The 24,426-nt window shown below is 36.9% G+C and overlaps 1 protein-coding gene across 1 annotated transcript; it reads right to left on the reverse strand.

Moving 5' to 3' along the window:
• Nucleotides 1-22,052: 22,052 nt before the first annotated feature.
• On the reverse strand, nucleotides 22,053-22,979 carry LOC118575336 (vomeronasal type-2 receptor 116-like). The gene has a single exon (XM_036175920.1). The coding sequence runs from the start codon at nucleotides 22,977-22,979 to the stop codon at nucleotides 22,053-22,055; it is 927 nt and encodes a 308-aa protein (XP_036031813.1).
• Nucleotides 22,980-24,426: the final 1,447 nt, after the last annotated feature.

Genomic DNA, 24,426 nt, shown 5'->3' on the forward strand with positions numbered 1-24,426 from the left:
CTATGAATAATAGGGATAGAGGAAGGAGAAGACTACCAACTCGAAGGAACAGAAAATATATTTAACAATATCATAGAAGAAAACATTCCCAACTTAAAGAAAGATATGCCTATGAAGATACAAGAAGGCTATAGAATACCACACAGACTAGACCACCCAATAAAGATCCCTCACCACAAAATAATTAAACAACTAAATGTACAGAATGAAGAAATAATAATAAGTGCAGGAAAGGAAAAAGGCCAAGTGACTTATAAAGGAAAACCCATCAGAATAACAGACAATTATTCAATGGAGACTTTGAAAGTCAGAAGGACCTAGAGAGATAAAATACAGACACTAAGAGACCATGGATGCCAGCCTAGACTAATATACCCAGCAAAACTTTCAATCATCATAGATGGAGTGAACAAGACCTTCCAAGACAAAACCAGATTTAAACAATACTTATCCACAAACCCAGCCCTACAGAAAGCACTAGAAGGAAAATTCCAACCTAAGGAAGGCAGATACACCCATGAAAACACAGGCAATAGATAACACCACAGCAGAGAAGTACACACACACTACCACCAAAAAATAAAAAAAATAAAAATAGTAACATAAAGGAGCAATCACTGGTCATTAATATCCCTTAATATCATTGGAAGTAATTCACCTATGAAAGGACAAAGACTAACAGAATGGATATGAAAACAGGAACCATCTTTCTGCTGCATACAAGAAACACACTTCAAAGGTCAACACCTCCTAAGAATAAAAGGCTGGGAAAAGAGTGTGCAATCAAATGGTCTTCAGAAGCAAGCTGGTGTAGCCATCCTAATATCCAGCAAAATAGACTTCAAACTAAAGTCAATCAAAAGAGATGATGAAGGGCATTCCATATTCATCACAGGAAAAATCCACAAAGATGAAGTCTTAATTCTGAACATTTATGCCCACATATATAAAAGAAACATTATTAAAGCTTAAATCAATATAAAAACCCACACATTAATAGTGGGAGACTTCAACACCCCGCTTTCACCTCTGAAAAGATAGGCCAAAGTGAAACTTAACAGAGAAATAATGGTCTTAACTGATCTTATGGCTCAAACGGACTTTAATCCATATCTATAGAACATTCAACCCGAACAAAAAAGAATATACCTCCTTCCCAGTACCCCATGGAACCTTCTCTAAAATTGACCACATACTTGGCAACAAAGTAATCTCAACAGATACAAAACAATTGGAATAACCTCCTATGTTCCATAGGACCACCATGGTTTAAAATTAGATTTCAACAACAACAACAACAAAAACTACAGAAATCCTACTATCTCATGGAAACTGGAAAATGCTCAACTGAATCACCAATGGGTTAAGGAAGAAATAAAGAAAGAAATTAAAGACTTCCTAGAGATCAAGGAAAGTGAATATACCACATACCCAAACTTATGGGATACTAGGAAAGCAGTGCTAAGAGGAAATTAATAGCACTAAATGCTCATATAAAGAAGCTGGAGAAATCTCACGCTAGTGACTTGACAGCACACCTGAAAACTCTCAACAAGAAGCAAAATCACCCAGGAGGAACACATGCCAGAAAATTATCAAATTGAGTGCTGAAATCAATAAAATAGAAATAAAGAGAACAATTCAAAGGATAAATGAAACAAAGAGTTGCTTCTTTGAGAAGATCAACAAGATAGACAAGCCCTTATCCAAACTAACCAAAAGACAGAGAGAGAGCATCCAAATTAACAAAATCAGAAATGAAAAGGGGGACATAACAACAGACAATGAGGAAATCCAGAGAATCCTCAGGTCATCCTTCAAAAATCTCTACTCCATAAAACTGGTAACATATAAAAGAAATGGATACTATTCTGGATAGGTACCACATACCTAAGTTCAATCAAGACCAGATAAATCATTTACATAGTCCAATAAACCCTAAGGAAATAGAATCTGTCATTAAAAGTCTCCCAACCAAAAAAAGCCCAGGGACAGATGGTTTAAACTGCAGAATTCTACCAGAACATCAAAGAAGACTTAATACCAATACTCTTTAAATTGTTCCACACATTAGAAGCAGAAGGAGTATTACCACACTCCTTATATGAGGCTACAATTACCATGCTTCCTAAACCATACAAAGATGCAACAAAGAAAGAGATTTACAGACCAATCTCCCTCATGATCTTTGATGCAAAAATACTCAATAAAATTCTGGCAAACAGACTCTAAGAACACATCAAAACAATTATCCACCAAGATCAAGTAGGCTTCATCCCAGGGATGCAAGGGTGGTTCAACATATGAAAGTCCGTCAATGTAATACACCATATAAACAAACTCAAAGATAAAAACCACACGATCATCTCACTAGATGCAGAAAAAGCATTTGACAAAATCCAACACCCCTTCATGATAAATGTCTTGGAGCGATCAAGAATACAGGGAACTTACCTAAACATAATAAAGGCAATGTACAGTAAGCCAACAGCCACCATAAATTTAAATGGAGAGAAACTCAAAGCAATACCACTAAAATCAGGAACAAGGGAAGGCTGTCCCCTCTCCCCATATTTATTCAATATAGTACTTGAAGTTCTAGCCAGAGCTATAAGATAACATAAGGAGATTAAGGGGATACAAATTGGAAAGGAAGAAGTCAAGCTTTCCCTATTTGCCGATGACATGATAGTATACATGAGTGACCCCAAAAATTCAACCTAGGTACTGAAACGGCTAATAAAACCTTCATCAGCAGAGCAAGATACAAGATCAACTCAAAAAAGAATCAATATCTTTCCTATATACAAAATATAAACAGGCTGAGAAGGGAATCAGAGATACATCACCCTTTACAATAGCCACAAATGATATAAAATACCTTGGGATTACTCTAACTAAGCATGTGAAGGACCTATATGACAAGAATTTTATGTCCCTGGAAAAAGAAATAGAAGAAGATGTCAGAAAATAGAAAGATCTCCCATGCTCATGGATAGGCAGGATTAACCTAGTAAAAAAGGTGATCTGCAGATCAGATTCAACACAATCCCCATCAAATTACCAACACAATTCTTCACAGATCTGGAAGGAATAATACTCAACTTCATATGGAAATCAAAACAGGATAGCCAAAAGAATCCTATACAAAAAAAACAACCTCTAGAGGCATCACAATCCTCGACCTCACGCTCTACAATATAGCTATTTTAATAAAAACAGCTTGGTACTGGCATAAAAACTGACATGTGGACCAATGGAATCGAATTGAAGACCCTGACATTAACCCACACACCTATGAATATATAATTTTTGAGAAAGAATCCAAAAATGTACAATGGAAAAATGAAAACACCTTCAACAAATGGTGCTGGCGTAACTGGATGTCTATGTGTAGAAGGCTGCAAATACATCCATATCTGTCACCGTGCAAAAAGCTTAAGTCCAAGTGGATCAAAGACCTCAACATGAATCCAGTTATTCTGAACCTAATAGAAGAGAACATAGGAAGTAGTCTTGAACACATTGGCACTGGAGATCACTTTCTAAATATAACACCTGTAGTACAGACCATGAGAGAAACAATCAATCAATGGGACCTATTGAAACTGAGAAGCTTTTGTAGAGCAAAGGACACGGTCAACAAGACAAAGCAACAGGCTACACAATAGGAAAAAGTCTTCACCAACCCCACATTAGACAGTGGGCTGATATCCAGAATATATAAAGAACTCAAGAAGTTAGACATCAAATTGCCCAACATTCCAAGTAAGAAATGGGCTATAGAACTAAACAGAGAATTCTCAACAGAATAATTTCAAATGGCTGAAAGACATTTAAGGAATTGCTCAACATCCCTAATTATCCAGGAAATCCAAATCAAAACGACTCTGAGATACCACCTTACATCTGTCAGAGTGGCTAAGATCAAAAACACAGAAGACAGCTTATGCTGGAGAGGATGTGGAGCAAGGGGAACTCTCCTCCACTCCTGGTGGGAATGCAAGCTTGTACAGCCACTTTGAAAATCAATATGGTGCTTCCTTAGAAAATTGGGAATCCATCTCCCCCAAGACCCAGCAGTAGTACATTTGGGCATATACCCAAGGAATGCTCAATCATACCACAAGGGCATTTGCTCAGCTATGTTCATATCAGCATTGTTTATAATAGCCAGAACCTGGAAACAACCTAGATGCCCTTCAACTGAAGAATGGATAAAGGAAATATGGTACATATACACAATGGAGTACTACTCAGCAGAGAAAAACAATGACATCATGAGCTTTGCAGGCAAATGGATGGATCTAGAAAAAATCATCCTGAGTGAGGTAACCCAGACTCAGAAGGACAAACATGGTATGTACTCACTCATAGGAGGATAATAGATGTAAAGCAAAGATGACTAGACATGACAAATAAGTTCCATGTCCCATGGGGTGCCAGGATTCTATCCATCAGCTATGTTTGTATTCACGCTTAGTTGTTTTTTTTTTTTTTTTTTTAGTTTGGATAAACTGTAAATACTCACATTCTTCAAATGCCTTATCATCTCACAGGAACCATCTCTATGTGTACATATTATAAATTTTATTATAGATTCATCAATATATAAATTAGTAAATACATACAGAATTTAAGTAAATATTTCAGAAATTTAATTTTCTTCTTAATCTCTTTCAGCATACGTTAGTATCTGAAGTTGAATTTTACACAGAGTAATGGTATCAGTGATTCACCTGTAGTTACCACTCTAGCCATTACCCCTCATTGGAAACAATGTGTATTTCCAGTGGCATCATAAACATCAGCGATATCTTGTGCTTGTGAAGTCAACCTCGGAGATAAGACAGCTGTCCCTGTAGACCACAGTTAGAACACTGCATTTTATTAAAATCTCCAAATCCTTAGTTGCACTTGGCATTTGCCTATGGGGGGAAAACATTTCTTTTTTCAAAAGGAAAACCCAGCTTAAAAATATTTATTTATTTACTTTTTAAGTTTACATTTGTGTATAAGAATGTTTTACCTGCTCACATATATGTGTACTCTGAGACTACAGTACTTTTAGGGACCAGAAGAATTTGTGAGAAGCCCTAGGAACTGGAATTACAGTCTGTTGTGAGCCACCACATGAGTGCTGGTTTCAAGCCCATGTCCTCTACAATAATAACAAAGTGTTTTTTATGACTGAGTCATCTTTTTAGTGCCCCCAAATACTACTTCTTACACAAAAAAGCATACAATGAAATATCAAAAACATGTTAAGTGTTTTTGAAAATGTGTCTTTGCAGTGTGTTTTAAAATGTCTGGAGGCTTTGTGATCAGGGATTAAGTTTCTGTGTTTACAACACAACAGACATGTTTGAGACCTTCCAGCATGCATGCTGACACAAACTTATTTTAGACGTAAGAGTCATGTGCCCTTTCTGTTCCTAAGTTCAGGTCTTAACAGACAAAGTGGAGCTACTCTCCACATCAGAGTTATAAAACTTAAAGAAGGTGTCAATCAGAGCAGTGAGCATTGACTCTTAAATTTTTACTGCTGTTGACCATTTATACACTTACCTAATCAAAATGTACACTGCTATTTCTTCTAAAGGGTAGGAAGCAAAAGGAGAGAGTACAGATAAAGTAGTAGAAAACAATCATGAAGTCTGAGCTGTAATCCATAGAAAGGAAAGATCTAGGATTCAGTATAGATATGGGGTCTTTATCATTGCCCAGCACATGAAATTATAAAAATCAGAGAATACCCTGTATCTGAACTCCCTATATTGTGGAGTCTTCCAAACTAGGAAGGAAGGCATCTCTCATAACCTGGCTCATGTTGTCACAGAAAACAGGTCTGATGTGATCAGTGTGAAAGCTTTGGTAGCAGAGAAATTGAAGAGTGCATCTTACCACTCTCTTTGAGAGAAAATGTGCACTTGTGGGTCATTATATGATAAATAAGTCCCTTGCTGACTGGCTTTTATGTATTATTGGAGACCTGTTTTCATTTCTGATTGATATATCTATCAGTGAATTAAGGAACTGAAAGATGATAAAAAATATTCTGACATGATTGAGTGAACTGGACACCTGATATGAGCCTTAGTTGTCCAGTTCATTGAGTGGAATAGGACTGTGATCACTGTTAAAGGAGGAATCGAATCAGTGGGACTTCAACATTGGTATTAGTCTTTAGTCTGTGTTCATCCTTAAAGCGAGAAATGACCTGCTAAGAAAGGCTGTAGGATTTGAATGATACAGATTGGTATACATTCAATAAGACTGTATCTTTTGAAAATTATACTTGCCATTATACATTTAAGTCTTAACAAAATAAAACAAAGTGTATATTAACTAGTGAGGATATTGGATTTCTGTGCATGTGACCAGTGTAACCACAATAGAGCTTTGGGTGTTGATGCTATTGCTGTGATAACAAGTCCCCTTTCCCAGAACTGAGCAAAGGGACCTCACAGATCTGAACTCAGCAGTGCTCTCACACTGTGGTGGATGGTGATCATAATTTCTTCTCTTTAAAATTTGTTCTTAGTTCACTTCACTGAATGCAGTTGGAACCCAAGTATGCAAATCTCAAGCATGTGTCATATATATTTCTTAATAACTGTCATTCAAGGAGTCTCAAAAGTCAGAACAGTTTTTGGGATGAAGTATTTTGCCAATAATTTAAATTGTTTCTGTCTTCACAGATGTGGCTGGATTGGTCCACTGTCATCATTCCAGAAATATGACTGTCCTCTCAGTAAGAACAACAATTCCAAGTAGGTAGAACTTTAAAAATCTTCCAGAGATATTGGGTATTTATTGTGGTATCATATTTCCTGTGTATATATTATTGTCAGCTGAAGCAACAAAAACATAAATAGTAGTGTTCTTTTTGGTTTGTTTCGATTTGCTTTTTGAGACAGAGTTTCTCTGTGTCTGTGTAGCTTTGCACCTTTCCAGGATTTCACTCTCTTTCCCAGGCTGGCTTCGAACTCACAGTGATCTGCTTGCCTCTGCCTCCCAAGTGCTGGGATTAAAGGCATGCGTCACCACTGCCCAGCAATTTTTATAGTGTTCTAAGGAACATCTCCATAAACTCACACCTCTGTCAATATCAGCATTCCAAAATATTGGAGGATGTTTGCTGGGATCATGTTTGGGAACCAGGATTCTCTGATTATCATGTAGAGACACCAGCCCCATACAACCACCAACCTTAACCAAAACTCACATTCTTCTTTTGTTTCTTGCTTCCTTCCTTCCTTCCTTAGCATGTACTTTTTCAACTAATGAAGCAAACATCATAAAAATACATCTAAGGGAATTTTAAAACTGAAGCACTACTTGAAACACAATAGAAAGAGCAAAACAATCTTTTAATGTTGTCAAAATTTTCCTTTAACTAATTAACCAAAAAAACCTCTGCTACATTGTTGAAAGAAAGACTTATTGGGAAGCATTCCTGAGGTTAGACCATATTTTAATTGTCTGGGGTTTTTGTAAATGGAGTCCTACATTAACAACTAACATCATTTTGACTTTTTTCTTATTCCATGGTATTTAGAATATATTTTTGTCTTCTTCAGCATAGATATGTAAAATTTTCTTTTAAAAATCATTTGTCAGGCTATGGTGGCACATGCCTTTAATCCCAGGATTTGGAAGGTAGAGTCAGGCAGAACTCTGTGAGTTCGAGGCTACCTGGGGCTACAGAGTGAGTTCCAGAAAAGGCACAAAGCTACACAGAGAAACCCTGTCTCAAAAAACCAAAAAAAAAAAAAAATCAACCAAAGAAATTAAATAAAACAAATATTTTCAACAGGAACGAGATAATATCCAAAATATACATTTTGAACACAAGAAATCAGATGAAAAAAAAACAAAAATTCTCATCTGATAAAAGTTTAATACTTGAAATATACATATTGAACATAGTTAGATAAATAAAAAATTCTAATATCCTAACATTTATAAGCTGTATCAGTTCCTTGATTGAATTTTTTGGGGTCACTCATGTATACTATCATGTCATCTGCAAATAGGGAATGCTTAACTTCTTCCTTTCCAATTTGTATCACCTTAATTTCCTTATATTGTCTTATTGCTCTAGCTAGAACTTCAAGTACTATATTGAAATAGTATGGGGAGAGCAGACAGCCTTGCCTTCTTCCTGATTTTAGTGGAATCATTTTGAGTTTCTTTCATTTATTTTGATGTTGGCTGTTGGCTTGCTGTAAATTGCCTTCATTTTGTTCAGGCTTGTTCCCTGTATTACTGATCACTCCAATACCTTTATCATGAAGGGGTATTAGATTTTGTCAAATGCCTTTTCAGCATCTATTGAAATGATCATGTGGTTTTGTTTTTTTTGTTTTTTTTTTGAGTTTGTTTATGTGGTGTAATACATTGATGGACTTTCATGTATTGAACCACCGTTGTATCCCTGGAATGAAGCCTACTTGCTCATGGTGGATAATTGTTTTGATGTGTTCTTGGAGTCTGTTTGACAGTACTTTATTGATTATTTTTGCGTCAGTGTTCATGAGGGAGATTGGTCTGTAAATCTCTTTCTTTGTTGCATCTTTGTTTGGTTTAGGAATTAGGGTACTTATAGCCACATAGAAGTAGTTAGTAATGTTCTTTCTGCTTCTATTGTGTGGAGCAATGTAAAGAGTATTGGTATTACCTCATCTTGGAAGATCTGGTAGAATTCTGCACTGAAACCATCTGGTCCTGAGGTTTTTTTGCTTGGGAGACTTTAATGACTGATTCTATATCCTTAGGGATTATTGGACTATTTAAATGCTTTATCTGGTCTTGATTTAACTTAGGTATATGGTAGCTCTCCAGAAAATTACTCATTTCTTTTAGATTTTACAATTTTGTGGAGTAGAGATTTTTGAAGTATGACCTGATGATTCTCTGGATTTCCTCATTGTCTGTTGTTATGTCCCCCTTTTCATTTCTGATTTTGTTAATTTGGAAGCTCTCTCTCTGTCTTTTGGTTAGTTTGGATAAGAGCTTATCTATCTTGTTGATTTTCTCAAAGAATCAACTCTTTGTTTCATTAATTGTTTGTATTGTTCTCTTTATTTCTATTTTATTGATTTCAGCTCTCAATTCGATAATTACCTGGCATCTATTCTTCCTGCGAGACTTTGGTTCTTGTTCTAGAGCTTCTATGTGTGCTATTAAGTCACTAGTGGGAGATTTCTCCAACTTTATGTGAGCATTTAATGGTGTGCATTTCCCTCTTATCACTGCTTTCATAGTGTTCCATAAGTTTAGGTAAGTGATGTATTCATTTTCATTGATTTCTTTCTTATTCTATTTGTTTTGTATCTGTTGAGATTTCCTTTGTGGCCAGGATGTGATCAATTTTACAGAAGGTTCCATTGGGTGCTGAGAAGAAGGTAAGTTCTTTTTTGTTAGGATGGAATGTTCTGTAGATATTGACTAAGTCCATTGGAGTCATTACATCAGTTAAGTCCTTTATTTCTCTGTTAAGTTTCAATTTGGCAGATCTGTCCAGTGGTGAATGTGGGGTTCTGAAGTCTCCCACTATTAATGTGTGGGGTTTTATATGTGATTTAAGCTTTAGTAATGTTTCTTTTACATATGTGGGTGCTCTTGTGTTTAGCACATAAATGTTCAGAATTGAAACTTCATTTTGGTGGATCTTTACTGTGATACACATGTAATGCCCTTCTTAATAATTTTTTGAATGATTTCAGTTTGAAGTCTATTTTGCTGGATTTTAAGATGGCTACACCTATTGCTTCTAAAGATCATTCCATTGGAAAGTCTTTTCACAGCCTTTTATTCTTAGGTAATGTCTATCTTTAAATTTGAGGTGTGTTTCTTGTATGTAGCAGAAAGTTGTGTCCTGCTTTTATATCTATTCTGTTAGCCTGTGTGTTTTTAAAGGTAAATTAAATCCATTGATATTAAGAGATATTAATGTCCAGTGATTGATCATTTCCGTTATTATTAGTATTTTGAGGGGGTGGTAGTGTGTGTGTACTTCTCTTCTTTAGGATTTACTGCTGTGCTGTTATCTGTTGCCTGTGTTTTTGAGGGTGTATCTGAATTCTTTAGGTTAGAATTTTCCTTCTTGTGCTTTCTGTAGGGCTGGGTTTGTGGATAAGTAATGTTTAAATCTTGCATTGTCTTGGAATGTCTTGTTCACTCTATCTATGATGATTGAAAATTTTGCTGGATATATTAATCTAGGCTGGCATTCCTAGTCTCTTAGTGTCTGCATTATATCTTTCCAGGTCCTTCTGGCTTTCAACGTCTCCATTGAGAAATCAGGTTTTATTCTGATGGGGTTGTCTTTATATGTCACTTGGCCATTTTCCTTTGCTGCTCCTAATATTCTTTCTTTATTCTGTATATTTAATTGTTTAATTATTATGTGGCAAGTGGACTTTTTTGAGAGGCTACTCTGTTGTGTGTCCTATAGACTTCTTGTATCTTCATAGGCATTTCCTTCTTTAAGTTGGGAAAGTTTTCTTCTATGATCTTGTTGAATATATTTTCTGTGCATTTGAGTTGCTATTCTTCTCTTTCCTCTATCCCTATTTTTTGTAGGTTTGCTCTTTTCATGATGTCCCAAATTTTTTTGACATTTGGCATCATGACTTTTTTGCTTTAGTGTTTTCTTTGACAGATGAATCTATTTCTTCTACTGTATCTTCAACTCCAGCGATCTTCTCTTCCATCTCTTGAATTCTCTTGGTTATACTTGCCTCTGAAGGTCCCTTTTGTTTACTCAGGTTTTCTATTTCCAGCATTCCATCTGTTTTTGTTTTCTTCATTTTTTCTAGTTCCTTCTTCAGGTCTTGGACTGTCTCCCTCTTCTGTTTCATTAATTTTTCATGATGTTCTTTCAGAGACTCATTGTTTTCTTCTGCTTTATTTGTCCTTTCCTCTAGTTGTTTATAGCATTCTTCCCATTTCTTGTGTGTTTGTTCCTCCATTTCATTTTTGATTTCTTCTTTATAAGCCTCTAGTCTCCGCATGATGCTATTCATAAGGTTGTCTTCCTCTGCTTCTTCCACTTTGTGGTGTTCATGTCTAGCTGTTGGAGGAGGGCTAGGTTCTGATGATGCTATATTGCTCCATTTTGTTGTATGTAATTCTGCCTTGATGTCTTCCCATCTCTTTGTGTATTCCTTCTTGGTCTTATCAGTGCTCTTGGTCCAGATAGAGCTGCCAGATTGAGCAAGCCTCTCTGTGGGGCTGATGGAATTCTCTGGTCCAGATGGGAGCTCTGGGGTGGGATGGGAGCTGGGGATGGTCTCTAAGTCTCAGGAAGTGGCTGGGGTCTTGGGCAGATGGGTGCTTTGGTATGACGTGGAAATTGCAGGGTCTGCTGGGGTCTTCAAGAAGGTGAATCTGGGGTCCTGCCCGATTGCCAGTACCTGGGGCCAAGTTGGGTAGGTCTTCTGGCCATGGCTGGTGCCCAGGAATGGGACCTGGGGCAGGCCTCTCTGGATATGACCCCATGCACTCACCTCTGGTCCCAATGGGAATCCTTTTTATCTCCTCAGTTAATCACTTTGGTTTTCAGACAGGATTTATTTGTGTTTATTTATACATTTGACCTTTCAACTGATAACATATTCCTCATCTTAAACATATTCTTAATACAAATAGAGGTTTGTAAATGTTCATCTTGTTGACCTGGAAATCAGATACTTACATTCCCACAGATTCTACTTTGTAAAATTCTTGTTTTGATTTACTTTACTGTTGCAGGCTGACATTGCTCCTCTACAATTAAGACTATTTGATTGGAAAGACTTTTCTAAGCCTTTTATTCTGAGGTAGCATCGATTGTTGAATTACATCTATCCTGGTCATTCTGGCTTTCAAAATCTCCATTGAGAAGTAGAGGGTTATTTTGATGGGTTTACCATTCTAAGTCACTTGTCCTTTTTCCTTTCCTGCTCTTAATATTATGTCTTTATTCGTTATTTTTATTTGTTTAATCATTTTGTGGTGAGGGGACTTTTCTGGGGTCTAGTCTGTTTGGTGTTCTATAGGCTTCTTGTATCTTCATAGTTATTTCCTTCTTTAAGTTGGGAAAGTTTTCCTCAATGATCTTGTTGAATATGTTTTCTTTGCCTTTGAGATGGCACAGATGCCTTCTTCCCCTTCTCCTATCTTTAGTATTCATAGGTTTGGCCTTTTCATTGTATCCCAGATTTCCTGGACATTTTGCATTATGACTCTTTTGGCTTTGGTATTTTTTTGACTGACAATTGTATTTCTTCTATTGTATCCTCTACACCAGATATTCTCTCTTCCATTTCTTCTATTCTGTTGGTTTTTCTTACATCTGTGTTTCCTGTTCATGTACTCAGATTTTCTATTCCCAGCATTCCCTCTCCTTTTGTATTCTTCATTGTTTCTATTTCCCTTTTAAGGTTTTGAACTGTTTCCTTCACATGTTTAATTGCTTTTTTTATGCTTTTGTTGGCTTTCTTTAAGGTATTTATTGATTTCTTTCGATTTTTATTGTCTTTTCCTCTATTTCTTTATTGATTTCTTCCAATGTTTTTATTTGCCTATTTCTCAATTTCTTTATTGATTTCTTCCAATTATTGTTTGCCTTTTCCTCCATTTCATTAATGGAGTTTTAAAAATTTCTTGAAAGGCTTCTAGCATCTTCATGAGGCAATTCTTTTTATTATAATGTGTTTTAAATTTTATACATCAGCCATGGTTTCCCCTGTCCTCCCCCCTCCCATCCCCACCCTCCCCCTTCCCCCAGCACATCCCCTCCATTCCCATGTCCCCCAAGGTCAAGGCAACCCTGGGGATTCATTTAAACCTGGTGGATTCAATAAAGGCAGGTCCTGTCCGCTCCTTCCAGACTGAGCAAAGCGTACCTGTGTAAGCCCAAGATTTCAAACAGCCAGCTCATGCAGTAAGGACAGATCCTGGAACCACAGACTGGGTGCCTCCCAAGCAGATCAAGCTATTCAATTGTCTCTCATATCCAGTGGGCCTGATCCAGCTAGGGGCTCCACAGCCTTTGGTTCATAATTCATGTGCTTCTATTCGTTTGGCTATCTGGGCTGGAGAGATGGCTCAGCTGTTAAAGGATAGGCTCACAAACATGAGGCAATTTTTATAGTCTCTTTCTTCTGCTTCTTCTACATTGTGATGTTTAGGCCTTGATGTTGGAGGAGGGCTCGGTTCTGGTGATGCTGTATTATACCTTGTTGTTGTATGTAATTTTTTTGCATTGATGTCTGCCCATTCCTTCTTCTAATAGGTATAAGAAGTAACTGTGTCTCAGCGAGTTGCTGTTGGTCTTCAATGTGCTTGCTATGTCTATGTCTCAGGGGGCCCCTCTGGGTCCAAACTTACTTATTAGTCTAATTTGAACTGGGAGATTCTGTTTCTCAGGGAGCTGCACTTGGATAAACCCAAGCTAGTTGATTCTGTGACTCACAGAGACACTCTTGGTCTTATTAGGGCTCTTGGTCCAGTCAGAGCTGACAGATTCTGTGTTTCAGGATGTTACTCTTGGTCCAATGAGCGCTGGCAGTTTGGCTTCCTTACCTCAGAAAGTTACTGGGTCTCAGGCAGATGGGTATTCGGGCAGGACATGTAAATTGCTGGATCCTATGTTGGGTCTTGGTGAGGGGTGCTTCCTGCAGTAGTTTTCTCTGCTGGCTGGATACTGGAGCAGATTTGGGTGGGCTATCCCAGGGCCTGGACCTAGGGGAAGGACTCTTTGGGAATGAGCAAAGTCACTCACCTTTTAGTCCAATGGGAGCTGGCCTTATTTCCAATCTTTACATGACTTATTCTCTGTATGTTAGTTTATTCTTCCTTTAAAGACTTTACTTGATTATTTTTAAACTATTAATTTTTTCTATGATTATCTATGTCCATTTTCTTTTCTTTATTATGCACTTATGCATTATGCACATCTGTTTAAATATTTTTTTTAATCTGGTCCTATTTTTCTGTGCACCTGTAGCACTGTGACTGGGTGAGCTTAAACTTAAACAGCTAAGTAGGACCTAGCCCTCCACCATGAGATTCAAACAGTTGGCACCACCACTTCCCTGTTTTGTAAGGAGTGAATCATAAGCCTGTGGACCTGGATGAGAGCTGCATTTAACTAGGAGCTGTATTTAACTGAATTCTATTGCATTGTCTCCAGGAAGTTGGTGCCCACACTATGGCAGTTATTTTTACTTAGATTGCTGTTTCTACTTAGCCTCCTGGGGTGCTCAAGTGCTCTGCTACACAGCAGTGACTCTTAAAGCATCTCTATCTTTTACTATCTCTCTTTTTCAGGCCCTATGTGGGAATTCATGCCCCACAATGGATGCCATTTGTAGTTGAAACTTTCTTTGGGCTGCCAATAAACTCCCAAATAAGGATACAGAGACTTATTATTAATTATGAATGCTTGGCCTTAGTTTTTGCTTTTACCAGTAACACTTATAACTGAATTTAACCAGTTTATACTCATTTACATTTTCATTCTGTGCTTTTAACTTTTCTTTCATTGTGCATGCCTTAGTTTCCTGCTTCTTCCATGTCTGTCTGTTCATCCCCCTGCCATGTCTCTTCTTTCATCTTCAAGCCTAAATCCTCCTCCTATGTACTCTTCCTTCCCAGACCTGACTATAGCTCCTCTCTCACTATTGATGGTTGAGCCTCTTATAAGACCAATAATGTGCCTTAAAAAGGCAACACAAAACATCACAATAATTTACATAGTTAAATAAATGCAACACATATTTTCAAGTTAAAGAATTGTGCCTTTCCAGGTCCATTTATCCTTTTGGAAATTCCATAAATTATTGTTTTCACACTTTAACAAAAATATTTTTGTCTATACACATTATTTTCATTATCCACTCTTATTATGATGGATATCTAGATTGGTTCTAGTACCTTGATATTGCAAATAGATAGGCAATAAATTTGGATAGACAAATATTTCTGAAGTTTTCTAAGGCATTTTTTGAGTATATGCACATAATTCCTTTGGCTCTGATTCCATATTTTTAAAACTTAACAAAATACAAACTTTCCCCAGATTTCTATAGTGACTCTTCCTATTATTCCTACATGAGGAGTGGCCAATCATTCCTCATTCCTCTCAGCCTCACCTTTGTTCTCATTTATTTTCTTGATATAACCATTTGTGGCTGAGAAAAATGAAATCTCCAAGTGATCTTAATTCAGATTTTCCTGATAGTTATATTTACTAGCCTTTTGTATTTCTTCTTTTCAGAACTCTCCGTTCATTTCTTTAGAATATTTAATGACTGGCAAATTTGTATTTCTCATTTTTTCTTTTCATATTTATGTACGTATTTTATGTAATAAACTTGTATGGTATACAGTTTGCAATGATGTTTGCTCATTGTATAGGTTGTCTTGTCTCTGAAATATAATTTCCTTTGCTGTGAAGAAAATAATTTCATATACTCTCATTTGTTGATTCTTGAAACAATTTCCCATGCTGTTGAATTGCATAGAGTTCTTCCTATATATGCAATTTTAAGTGTATTCTCTATATTTTCTTCCCAGATTTCAGTGTTTCAGGTTTTTAGTGAAACATGTATCTCTTTTTGAATGGGTGCATGTACAGAGTGGGAGATGTGGATTCATTTTAGTTTGTAAGTGAATGTAAAATTCTGTCAAAGTGCTTGTCAAATGCCAGGGCATGTTCTCTTGGTACCCTCATCTAAAACAGTGGCGCATAGCTGTTCAGATTAGTTTTGAGTCAGGTGCTCGCACTAAGCCTTGAGTCACTAGAGGACATGCACTTGGGTGCATGACATAGGATTATGAAGAGTGCACAATAGAAACTGATAAGAGAAGAGAATCTGGTTCCCAAAAGTGCAGTGAGATCTGTTTGTGAATAATTTAGTAGAGTGAGCTAGGATTAGCAGGATATGTGAGGATCACAGGATATGGGTTTTTGGAAGTCTTGATGGTGGTAGTTAGGAAAAAGTGACTATTTCTATTAGAGACTCTGCGTTACATATGTCACCTTGAAGATCAATGTAAGGAAGGAGTTATGGTTTTGTAGAACCCAAAACAGAATATACAAGAAAAAGTGCCTAATCAATGGCAAGATGTTAGCCTTGTTTTCAGAATGCAAGATGGAGACATGTTGGGAGAAATGGCACAGGGTTGACACAATCAGTGAATATTTTGGGTTGCTACTAGCGGAGCGAGCATTGAAGGAATGAAGTGACCTGGTTTTAACTTTGGTCTTGATACATGTTGTATATCAGCAATGTCATTTGAGTACACATATCCAAAATTCAGGGAAAGGTAAAGAGCCTAGTGAATCTGCACAGGTAGAAGAAGTGCATTTTCTTTTCTAGAAAAAAGAGGTGACTCCTCCTTCAAATGTACTTAGCAATATGAATTGAATTGTGAGTTTGCTTAGAAGAAATGCCTTGCCTTTTTAGAAAAAGGGGTGTGTTTTTACAAGCTTATGAAAGATCTCTGAGAGGAACTTCGTTTCTAGACCATCACAGCCAAGGCCTCAACAGAGGAACATTCCTGTGGCCATCATGTTACATTATAAAAGAATTGTTTCTACATTCTGCCCTTGTCATGAGAAACTTAGTAACACCAAATAAAAAAGAAATGAAATATGAAATTATAAAACAGTAGACATGTGATGCAAGCTGATCACTGTCCTGATTCAGGACAACAGAGAAATACAGAAATTAAAATGAATTATATGAAAGTAGGAGATTGGCTAAAAAGAAAGTGAGGAATTTCAAAGTTGCAAACCAATTTTCTGCCACATCATTTGCAAATATGACAGAAATTAACACCACAAAATAAAATACTTTTATTCTCCATAAGATTAAGCAGAAATATCTCTTGATGGCTATCACACAGAGAAGTTTCAATAATATGAAAATGCAATGTCTTGGAGATGGGTGGGACAGGACTAAATGATGATCAGCGAGTTACATGCTAAGAAATATCTAAGTGAGTAAATACTTCTACAGATCAGTACCAAGAACTCACAGTAAATGCTGTAAAGGTTGCCAGGATGTAGCTTGAGCAGGGGCAGAATATTGCAACATTTTCCTCATGGATGTATTTGGCAAGCATAAGAGAAGCCACAGAGAGCAGCCACAGGAAGCTTTTATCAAATTTAGAAAGTTACTCTGTATGGAACTGTGTGGTAAACTCAGATTGCCTTCAAGGGGGCACCAAGAGGACATGACATGTGGAGAGACATAATGTGAAGAAGTGTGTACATAAGAATGGACACTGGCAATGGATACCTGGTTCTGTAGTAATGTGAAAGTGTGGGGTTACCCAGGTGGAGACTAGATGATGCACAAATATCCCTCAGATTCCAGGTCAGTGTCTGTCCTGATCTATGCTATTATTTTTGCACTTTAGTCATCACCCCCATTTGTGGTGGGATTCTGAGGATGATGGAGCATTTTAGAGTTTAGACATTTGAGTGAATGTGAATTGCTTCCATTACTAGTGTTCATCAAAATTATTACCACACCAAACTGTGAAGGTATTTCCACTTCTTATCTACCCTACAATAAAGAAGTAACTATTGCCAAAATACACAAATTGTTTACCTCTATGGGAACTCACATTGTGCTTATCTTTTTCTTCATAAAATATCTTTGCTAGATTAACTTCCTTATGCCTATGGTTGAACTGAGCTTACTCTGCAGCCTCTTCTCCAGTACACCGTGCTCAAAACAGTGATTTCCCACCTTATCACTCACTCATTCTGATTTTAACCTGTAGTGTTCTTAACAAATATTAGATATCCACCAGGCATCTGTGACAGTTCCACACAGTGAGAGGTTCCATTTCCTCTCACATAAAAAAGTGAAGTTAGAAAGAACAAAAGAAAAACAAAATATTGTGAAACTAGTGAATGAGACTTTCTGCCCTGCTCCCTGTGCTAATTCCTTCAGAACATAACTAGGAATGGTAACCTGCTAAACTAATGCTTGGGGAGACAATGTCCTTGTGGAATTTTCAGCTTAACTGTGAAGGATAATACAGCAGTCCATTTATACAACAGTCTGGGGTAACTAACCTCTGATTCAAATATCTTCCTTCCTTTTGTTGCTATTATTGAAGCAGTATGTAAATTAGAATATTTCTCCACAAAAGGGCTCTTTTCCTGAATTATGGGACCTTACTCCTCACATTGGGTTGCTTTTCCCAGCTTTAATACACAAGGAGATGCTTATATATATTGTAAATTTATATGCCATGTTCTGTTGACATCCATAGGAGATCTTCCCTTTCCTGTACAGAAAAGGAGGCAAAGTGGATTTGGATTTGGGAAAAGAGGGGGTGGAAGGAAGGATGTTCAAGGAAGGAGGAAAGAGAAACTGCAACCTGGATATAAAATAAAGAAGAAAGAAAGAAATGAGAAAAAAGGAATGAAAAAGAATATTTCTTGCCTCCTTTATTTCTTTAATAATGTATTTATATCACCCTCTGATCTTCTAAATCAAAGTGTCTTTTTGATGGATTGTTATCACGTGCATACTGAGGATATGTAACCTTACATGTATACATACTTACAGGGCTAAGCATTTGGCACTGAGCAAACTCTTTGTATCCCTGGAGACTGCTCCCTCCCTAGCTTTGCTCATTTGTCTGTAGTTACTTGTGTAAGGTTGAGAATCTTATCAATGCCCTACATGGCACAGTAACAGTGAGTGCTAGAGTGAAAGAATTATCATGGCACTAACCAACACATCTCTAATTAGGCTCAACTCCTGCTCAAACAAGAGGAATACCATGTCAACAAACTGCCTCCTTGGTAATTTTCCTGAGTTCCCTTGCAAAAATCATCGAAGCTGAGCATGATTATCTTTATGAGATGTCAACTCTGTATGTGTCCTAGCAAAGGAAATAGAGAGAGAGAGAGAGAGAGAGAGAGAGAGAGAGAGAGAGAGAGAGAGAGAGATGGATAGAGAGAGAGGAGGGAGGGAGGGAGGGAAAGAAAGAGCATTGAGGAAACTAGACAGGAGGTTCATCTAAGTGTCTCAGAGCCCTAACCCCTCCTGAAATTGAACTTCAGGTGCAGGCAGTTGCGTTGCAGTTCCCACACCAGTGTTAAGAACTCCTTGTCTATATTCTGTAAAGAAGCCCAGTAGATGCACTGGGTCCACAGCATGGATTTTGGAGGAACTGATCCTGTGGTTCTTATGGTACCTTAGAAGAAGGGGTAGATGTAACTTATGGCTTCCCTTGGGAATGACTTTTAGCAACAAAGCAATTTTACAACTTTTTATGGTACTTTCCTTTTTGAGAACATGGATTTTATTATTTTAAGTTATTTTGGCTTGAAGGAAAGTACTTCCTTTGTAGATGCTCATTGCAGAAAAGCACTAGAGTGTTAGAAGAAGGTTAGGTTGACCCGTGCCATAGTAAAGTCAACAATTTATTATTCTTACCATGTTTCTAAAACATAAAATGTCTATACTGTGAGGAAATTTTGTCTCAATATTTACTATTAGATCAAACCTGATAGTAAAAAGAAATATCTCCATGCATTTATTGTCATTCAAGTATAAATTAATTTATGTCCTAATTTTTATTTGAGTATAACTCTTTAAAGATAGGGTCAATGTAATTTTCAGGGTTATTTCAGAACATATCTAATTACCACAGTAAGAAAAGCTGAAAACTGGGCTGAAGAGATGGCTCAGAGGTTAAGAGCACCAATTGCTCTTCCAGAAGTCCCGAGTTCAATTCCCAGCACACACATGGTGGCAGGCAACCATCTGTAGTGAGATCTGGCACCCTCTTCTGTGTACATATTAAATAAATCTTAAAAAAAGATAAGAAAAGAGATGTTTATAAAAAAGTTTGAAAAAAGAAAAACAAAATTTAAAACATAGATGACTTATATCAACGTTAAATGCCAATGACTGGAAAAGCATTTTCATTTTTGAGATTATAGTGAAATCACATCATTTAACCATTCTCTTTTCTCTACTAAAAGCTACAGTATTAACATTCTTTCTCTCTTTCAAACTCATAAATTGTTTTGTATAATTGTTATTACATATATACATATAGATGTATATAATAACTACATAAAATAATTCATATGCACAAATAACCTATGCATTTAATTGAAATAATATATGTGATCCATATATATGTACCTATACATATATAATCCTAAATTATGTATGAATATCATTTTGTCTTAAAATTATTTAGTTTGCTTTGTCCCATGGTAGACCTTTTCTTCCTTTCAGCATTACTTTGTTCTCTGTAGTTCTTTATGGTTGAGATCCTATGAGATTTTCCCATTCACACCAGGATGCCAAAAGTTGTGGTCCCAGTTCAGGTCATATTTAGGAAGTCATGTTTATCAGACTTTATGTGTCTTTATGGGCAATGCATGACATTCCAACAAGACATAATCTCACAGCAAACTCCCAGGTCCTCAGACTCTTACATTCTTTCTATTCCATCTCCCTCAGTGAATTATAAACCTCATGAGTGGCAAAAGTATTTATTGTAAATGTGTCAGGTGGAACTGAGATCCACAATTCTTCATTTGATTGGTTGTGAATTTATGTCATTGTATGCATGTGTTTCAATGACTTGTCCTTAAAGAGTTATGAGGAACAGAATTTAAATGTATGTGTAGGAACAAGTATTTTGAATCTTTAGGGGCTTTGCTGCTTTAGTGAAGATGCAGTAACAGTTTCTTCTCTAAGATCCAAGACTTCACTAACTTGTGGTAGTTGGTTTTGTTTTTGTAACTAGGCATGATTTCCCTCCTGACCAGCAGGAAACCTGTTCATTTACAGCTAATAACTGCATTTGTGAAACCTCTTAGCCTAGTATATAGACGTAAGAGCAAAGAAGTCACCACAACTAGATACAACTCACAGTAGTAAAGGTATAACAATTTCATAGAATTTCATTTTTATTTAATGATGTGGAAATGGAAGTATTTTACTTAATACATTGTATGTATTTCTATGAATTGGTGATTAATTCTGGAGAAATGTGTAATAATAAAATTGCACATGGTAAACTATTCATGATTTTGATTAAGTATATATACCAATTCATGGAACAGCAAACAGTGAACTGGAAGAAGCATTCTGGTAAATTATGTGTCAATGTCCAGATTTAAAGAGAAGTGGGGGTGTTCATCTAAACTTAAAAAATTTGGAAATCTTACATATGTCATCAGAGTGTAAATAAGGAAGAGGTCCATGTAGTTAGACTTAGTTACATATCCTGAGTGACTGACGTTTGATATTGAGTAATATAATTCTTACTAAATCTAAATTTTAACTTAGCATGCAATATGGTATGCAATGACAAATGAATTATTATGTTCACCAAAGATTACATTTTGAAAATCCTATGATTATTTTTTTAGAAATATCACACAAACCCAAATGAAAGCATGATAATTTACTAAAGTACCCAGAGAAATTAAGAAACAGACTGATGCTCTTGTAAAACCTGGCCTATTGAAAGTTAAATAAAAAATAAACTTATAATCAACATATTTTAAAACAATGATTGGAAGGCACGATAAAAATTTACTAGGATCCAGTTTTAAAATTTAAAACATGTGATTAATATTATTGGATAAGAAAATATGGATGAAGCTCTGAAGAAATTTAAATCTCTACCATGAATATTAACAGTCTATATTAGAGAAGAATATAATTTGTCAATGTGATTGGCTATCTGCAATCTCAGAAGAACATAGGCAGATGTAGGCAGATCTCTATGTGTCAAAAATATCATTATATTCACAGAAAATTACAGACAAGCCGAGATATATACTGAGGTCCTGCTTATATGAAAATACAACCTGGATTTCAATCATGGATAACTTCACTGGTTCCAGTATAAAGAGGCTATAATATAATTTGATGTAAAATAATACCTCAATGAATCAAAGCCATACAATAATGGTGTGACACAATTTGCATGAGACAGCAACTGGACTTCATCTTTGAAATTCATCCCTTAACATAAGAACAATGTTTAGCATTAAACTAAGTTTTGAGAGGGTTTTTCCTTTTAGAATGTGGCCTATTCCTGATATTATAAATTGAATTCTTTTCTGGCCTTATTAATATAATGTAACACTTGGGGCCAAAAATGAAACCAAGGAGGGCTGCACTTGAAGCCAAGATAGAGAAGACTTCCATAGCCACCATGACCTTCCCCTTGGTGCTGTGGTAGACAGGTAGGAATGTGACCCAGACACAGAAGAACACCAGCATGCTGAATGATAGAAACTTGGCTTCATTGAATGTGTCTGGCAGATTCCGAGACAAAAAAGCCATAATGTAACTTCCAAGTGCCAAGGAACAGAGGTATCCCAATATACCATGGAAAGCAAAATCTGAGCCCTTGTTACATACAAGGATGATATGTTCATGTTGAGCATGAGCATCTTTGTCAAGGAAGGGAGGAGATGTTCCTAGCCAGATTCCACAGAAGACAAGATGGACCAGAGAACATACAGGGATTATAAGGTTTGGAGCCTTTGATATTATTAACCACCTCACCACCCTCCTTGGAAAGGTAACCTTGAAGGCAATAACCACAGTGATAGCTTTGGCCAACACAGTGGCGAGAGCCACAGTGAAAGCACCTCCAAATATGATCTGCTGCAGGATACAGGTGGTAGTATTGGGATGGCCAATGAAGAGCAAGGAACATAGGAAACAGACCTTGAGTGAGATGAGCAACATGTAACTGAGTGTCCTATTATTAGCCTTGACAATTGGAGTGTCTCTGTGCTTCACAAAGAGTCCAAGAACCACGGTTGTGAGGACAAAGAAGCACAAAGCTATGGTTGTGAGAGACATCCCCAAGGGGTCCTTATGGTCAAGAAAACTCACGACTTTCTGGAGGCAGTGTTTCTTCTTTGTGTTTGCATAATGACTGTCTGGACACTTGATGCACTTTACCATATCTGATAAAAAAATAAAAGTGATATTTAGTTCAAGCTGAATTTATCCCTGTAACTCTAACCCATTTGTCTGTACATGTTAACAGGACTGTTATCTACATCAGTTTCCTTTTTCTCGGGGAAAAAGAGGTAAGAATTCTGTAGTGAATAATTTCACATTCATACCATCCATCTTTCTTATTAGATATTTCAGTTATTATTTATATGCACATATAAACTGTGTGGCTCCAACTCAGCCCTCTTTCATCATGCTCCATATATCATTTTCTCCATCTCTTTTTTCCCAAGTTATTGTGCTCTCTGTCTTCTTTTTACATTTTAATACACAGTGAGCCTATTCAGTGATGCTAGTATTTATAATATAGAGGGGTAATCTACTGGAATATGGGTAATATTTTCAGAATCCACAACCTTAAATAAAAATTATGTCTCTTTTTTGTAAGTAGTTATGAATTACCAGTAGCTTCTCTTATAACCCCCTTCGTCATATAGTTATGAATTAAATACACCTTTTCTTTCTTAAATACATTCACTTCCTCTTTTGCTATTTGTGTATCTCTTTTGGAAGTCTTTAGAATACTGAGTTACAATATGTAAACCTACTTTATGTCTGATACCACATCATAAGTTACAACCACATCATGAATTTGAATATTGCAAAAGGAGGAGAATAAACTTTGAAATTATTTTCATAAAAAAAACGTAATTAAACATAGGTTCTCAAATTTCTTAGCACAATAAAATTTTTTTTCTAGTTTGACTCTATAGGCATTACTATATTTTTAGAGTATGTAATAATTTACTAGTGACCTGTGGTCATTCACATTGGGGGAAGGTCAGAACTATTTTGGAGTATGAGCTAAAATAGTCCAATAATATTCTGCTCTTGAAAATTTGCACAAATTCATCATATATTTAAGGGTAATTAAAATTGATTTTGCATCGCCATCTGTACCAGAGTTGAGTGCCTGGGGTATATCCAGAGAGGCAACTGCCCTTGGGTCCCACAACTGGACACAGGCCATCCCGGGAGGACCTACCCAACATGGCCCCCAGTTTCTGGCCCAATAGGTGGGGCCCTGCAGGAAGGCTCCCCTTTTCTAAGACTGCAGCTAGACACTGCAGTCTCCACACCCCTGCCCCTATACCCATTTGCCTGAGACCCCAGCCACTTCCTAAGAATCAGAGACCAACCCTCAGCTCCTGTCTGCCCCGGAACTCCTATTTGGACCAGACGTGAGTTCCTGGTGTTATAGCCAGAGAGGCAACTGCACCTGGGTGCCACCGCTGGACACAGGCCATCCCAGGAGGACCTGTCCAACTTGGCCCCAGTTTCTGGCCAATTGGTGGGCTCTGCAGGAATGGACCCCTTTTCCATGACAGCAAGCAGACCCTGCAGTTTCCACACTTTGCCCCCACACCCATCTGGTGGAGGAGATGGGCAGACG

This window comes from Onychomys torridus, unplaced genomic scaffold (genome assembly GCF_903995425.1).
Source record: "Onychomys torridus unplaced genomic scaffold, mOncTor1.1, whole genome shotgun sequence".
NCBI classification, from domain to species: domain Eukaryota; kingdom Metazoa; phylum Chordata; class Mammalia; order Rodentia; family Cricetidae; genus Onychomys; species Onychomys torridus.

What these genes read in the sequence shown, in the direction of transcription:
- LOC118575336 (XM_036175920.1), bottom strand. Translation starts at nt 22,979, where the DNA reads ATGGTAAAGTGCATCAAGTGTCCAGACAGTCATTATGCAAACACAAAG.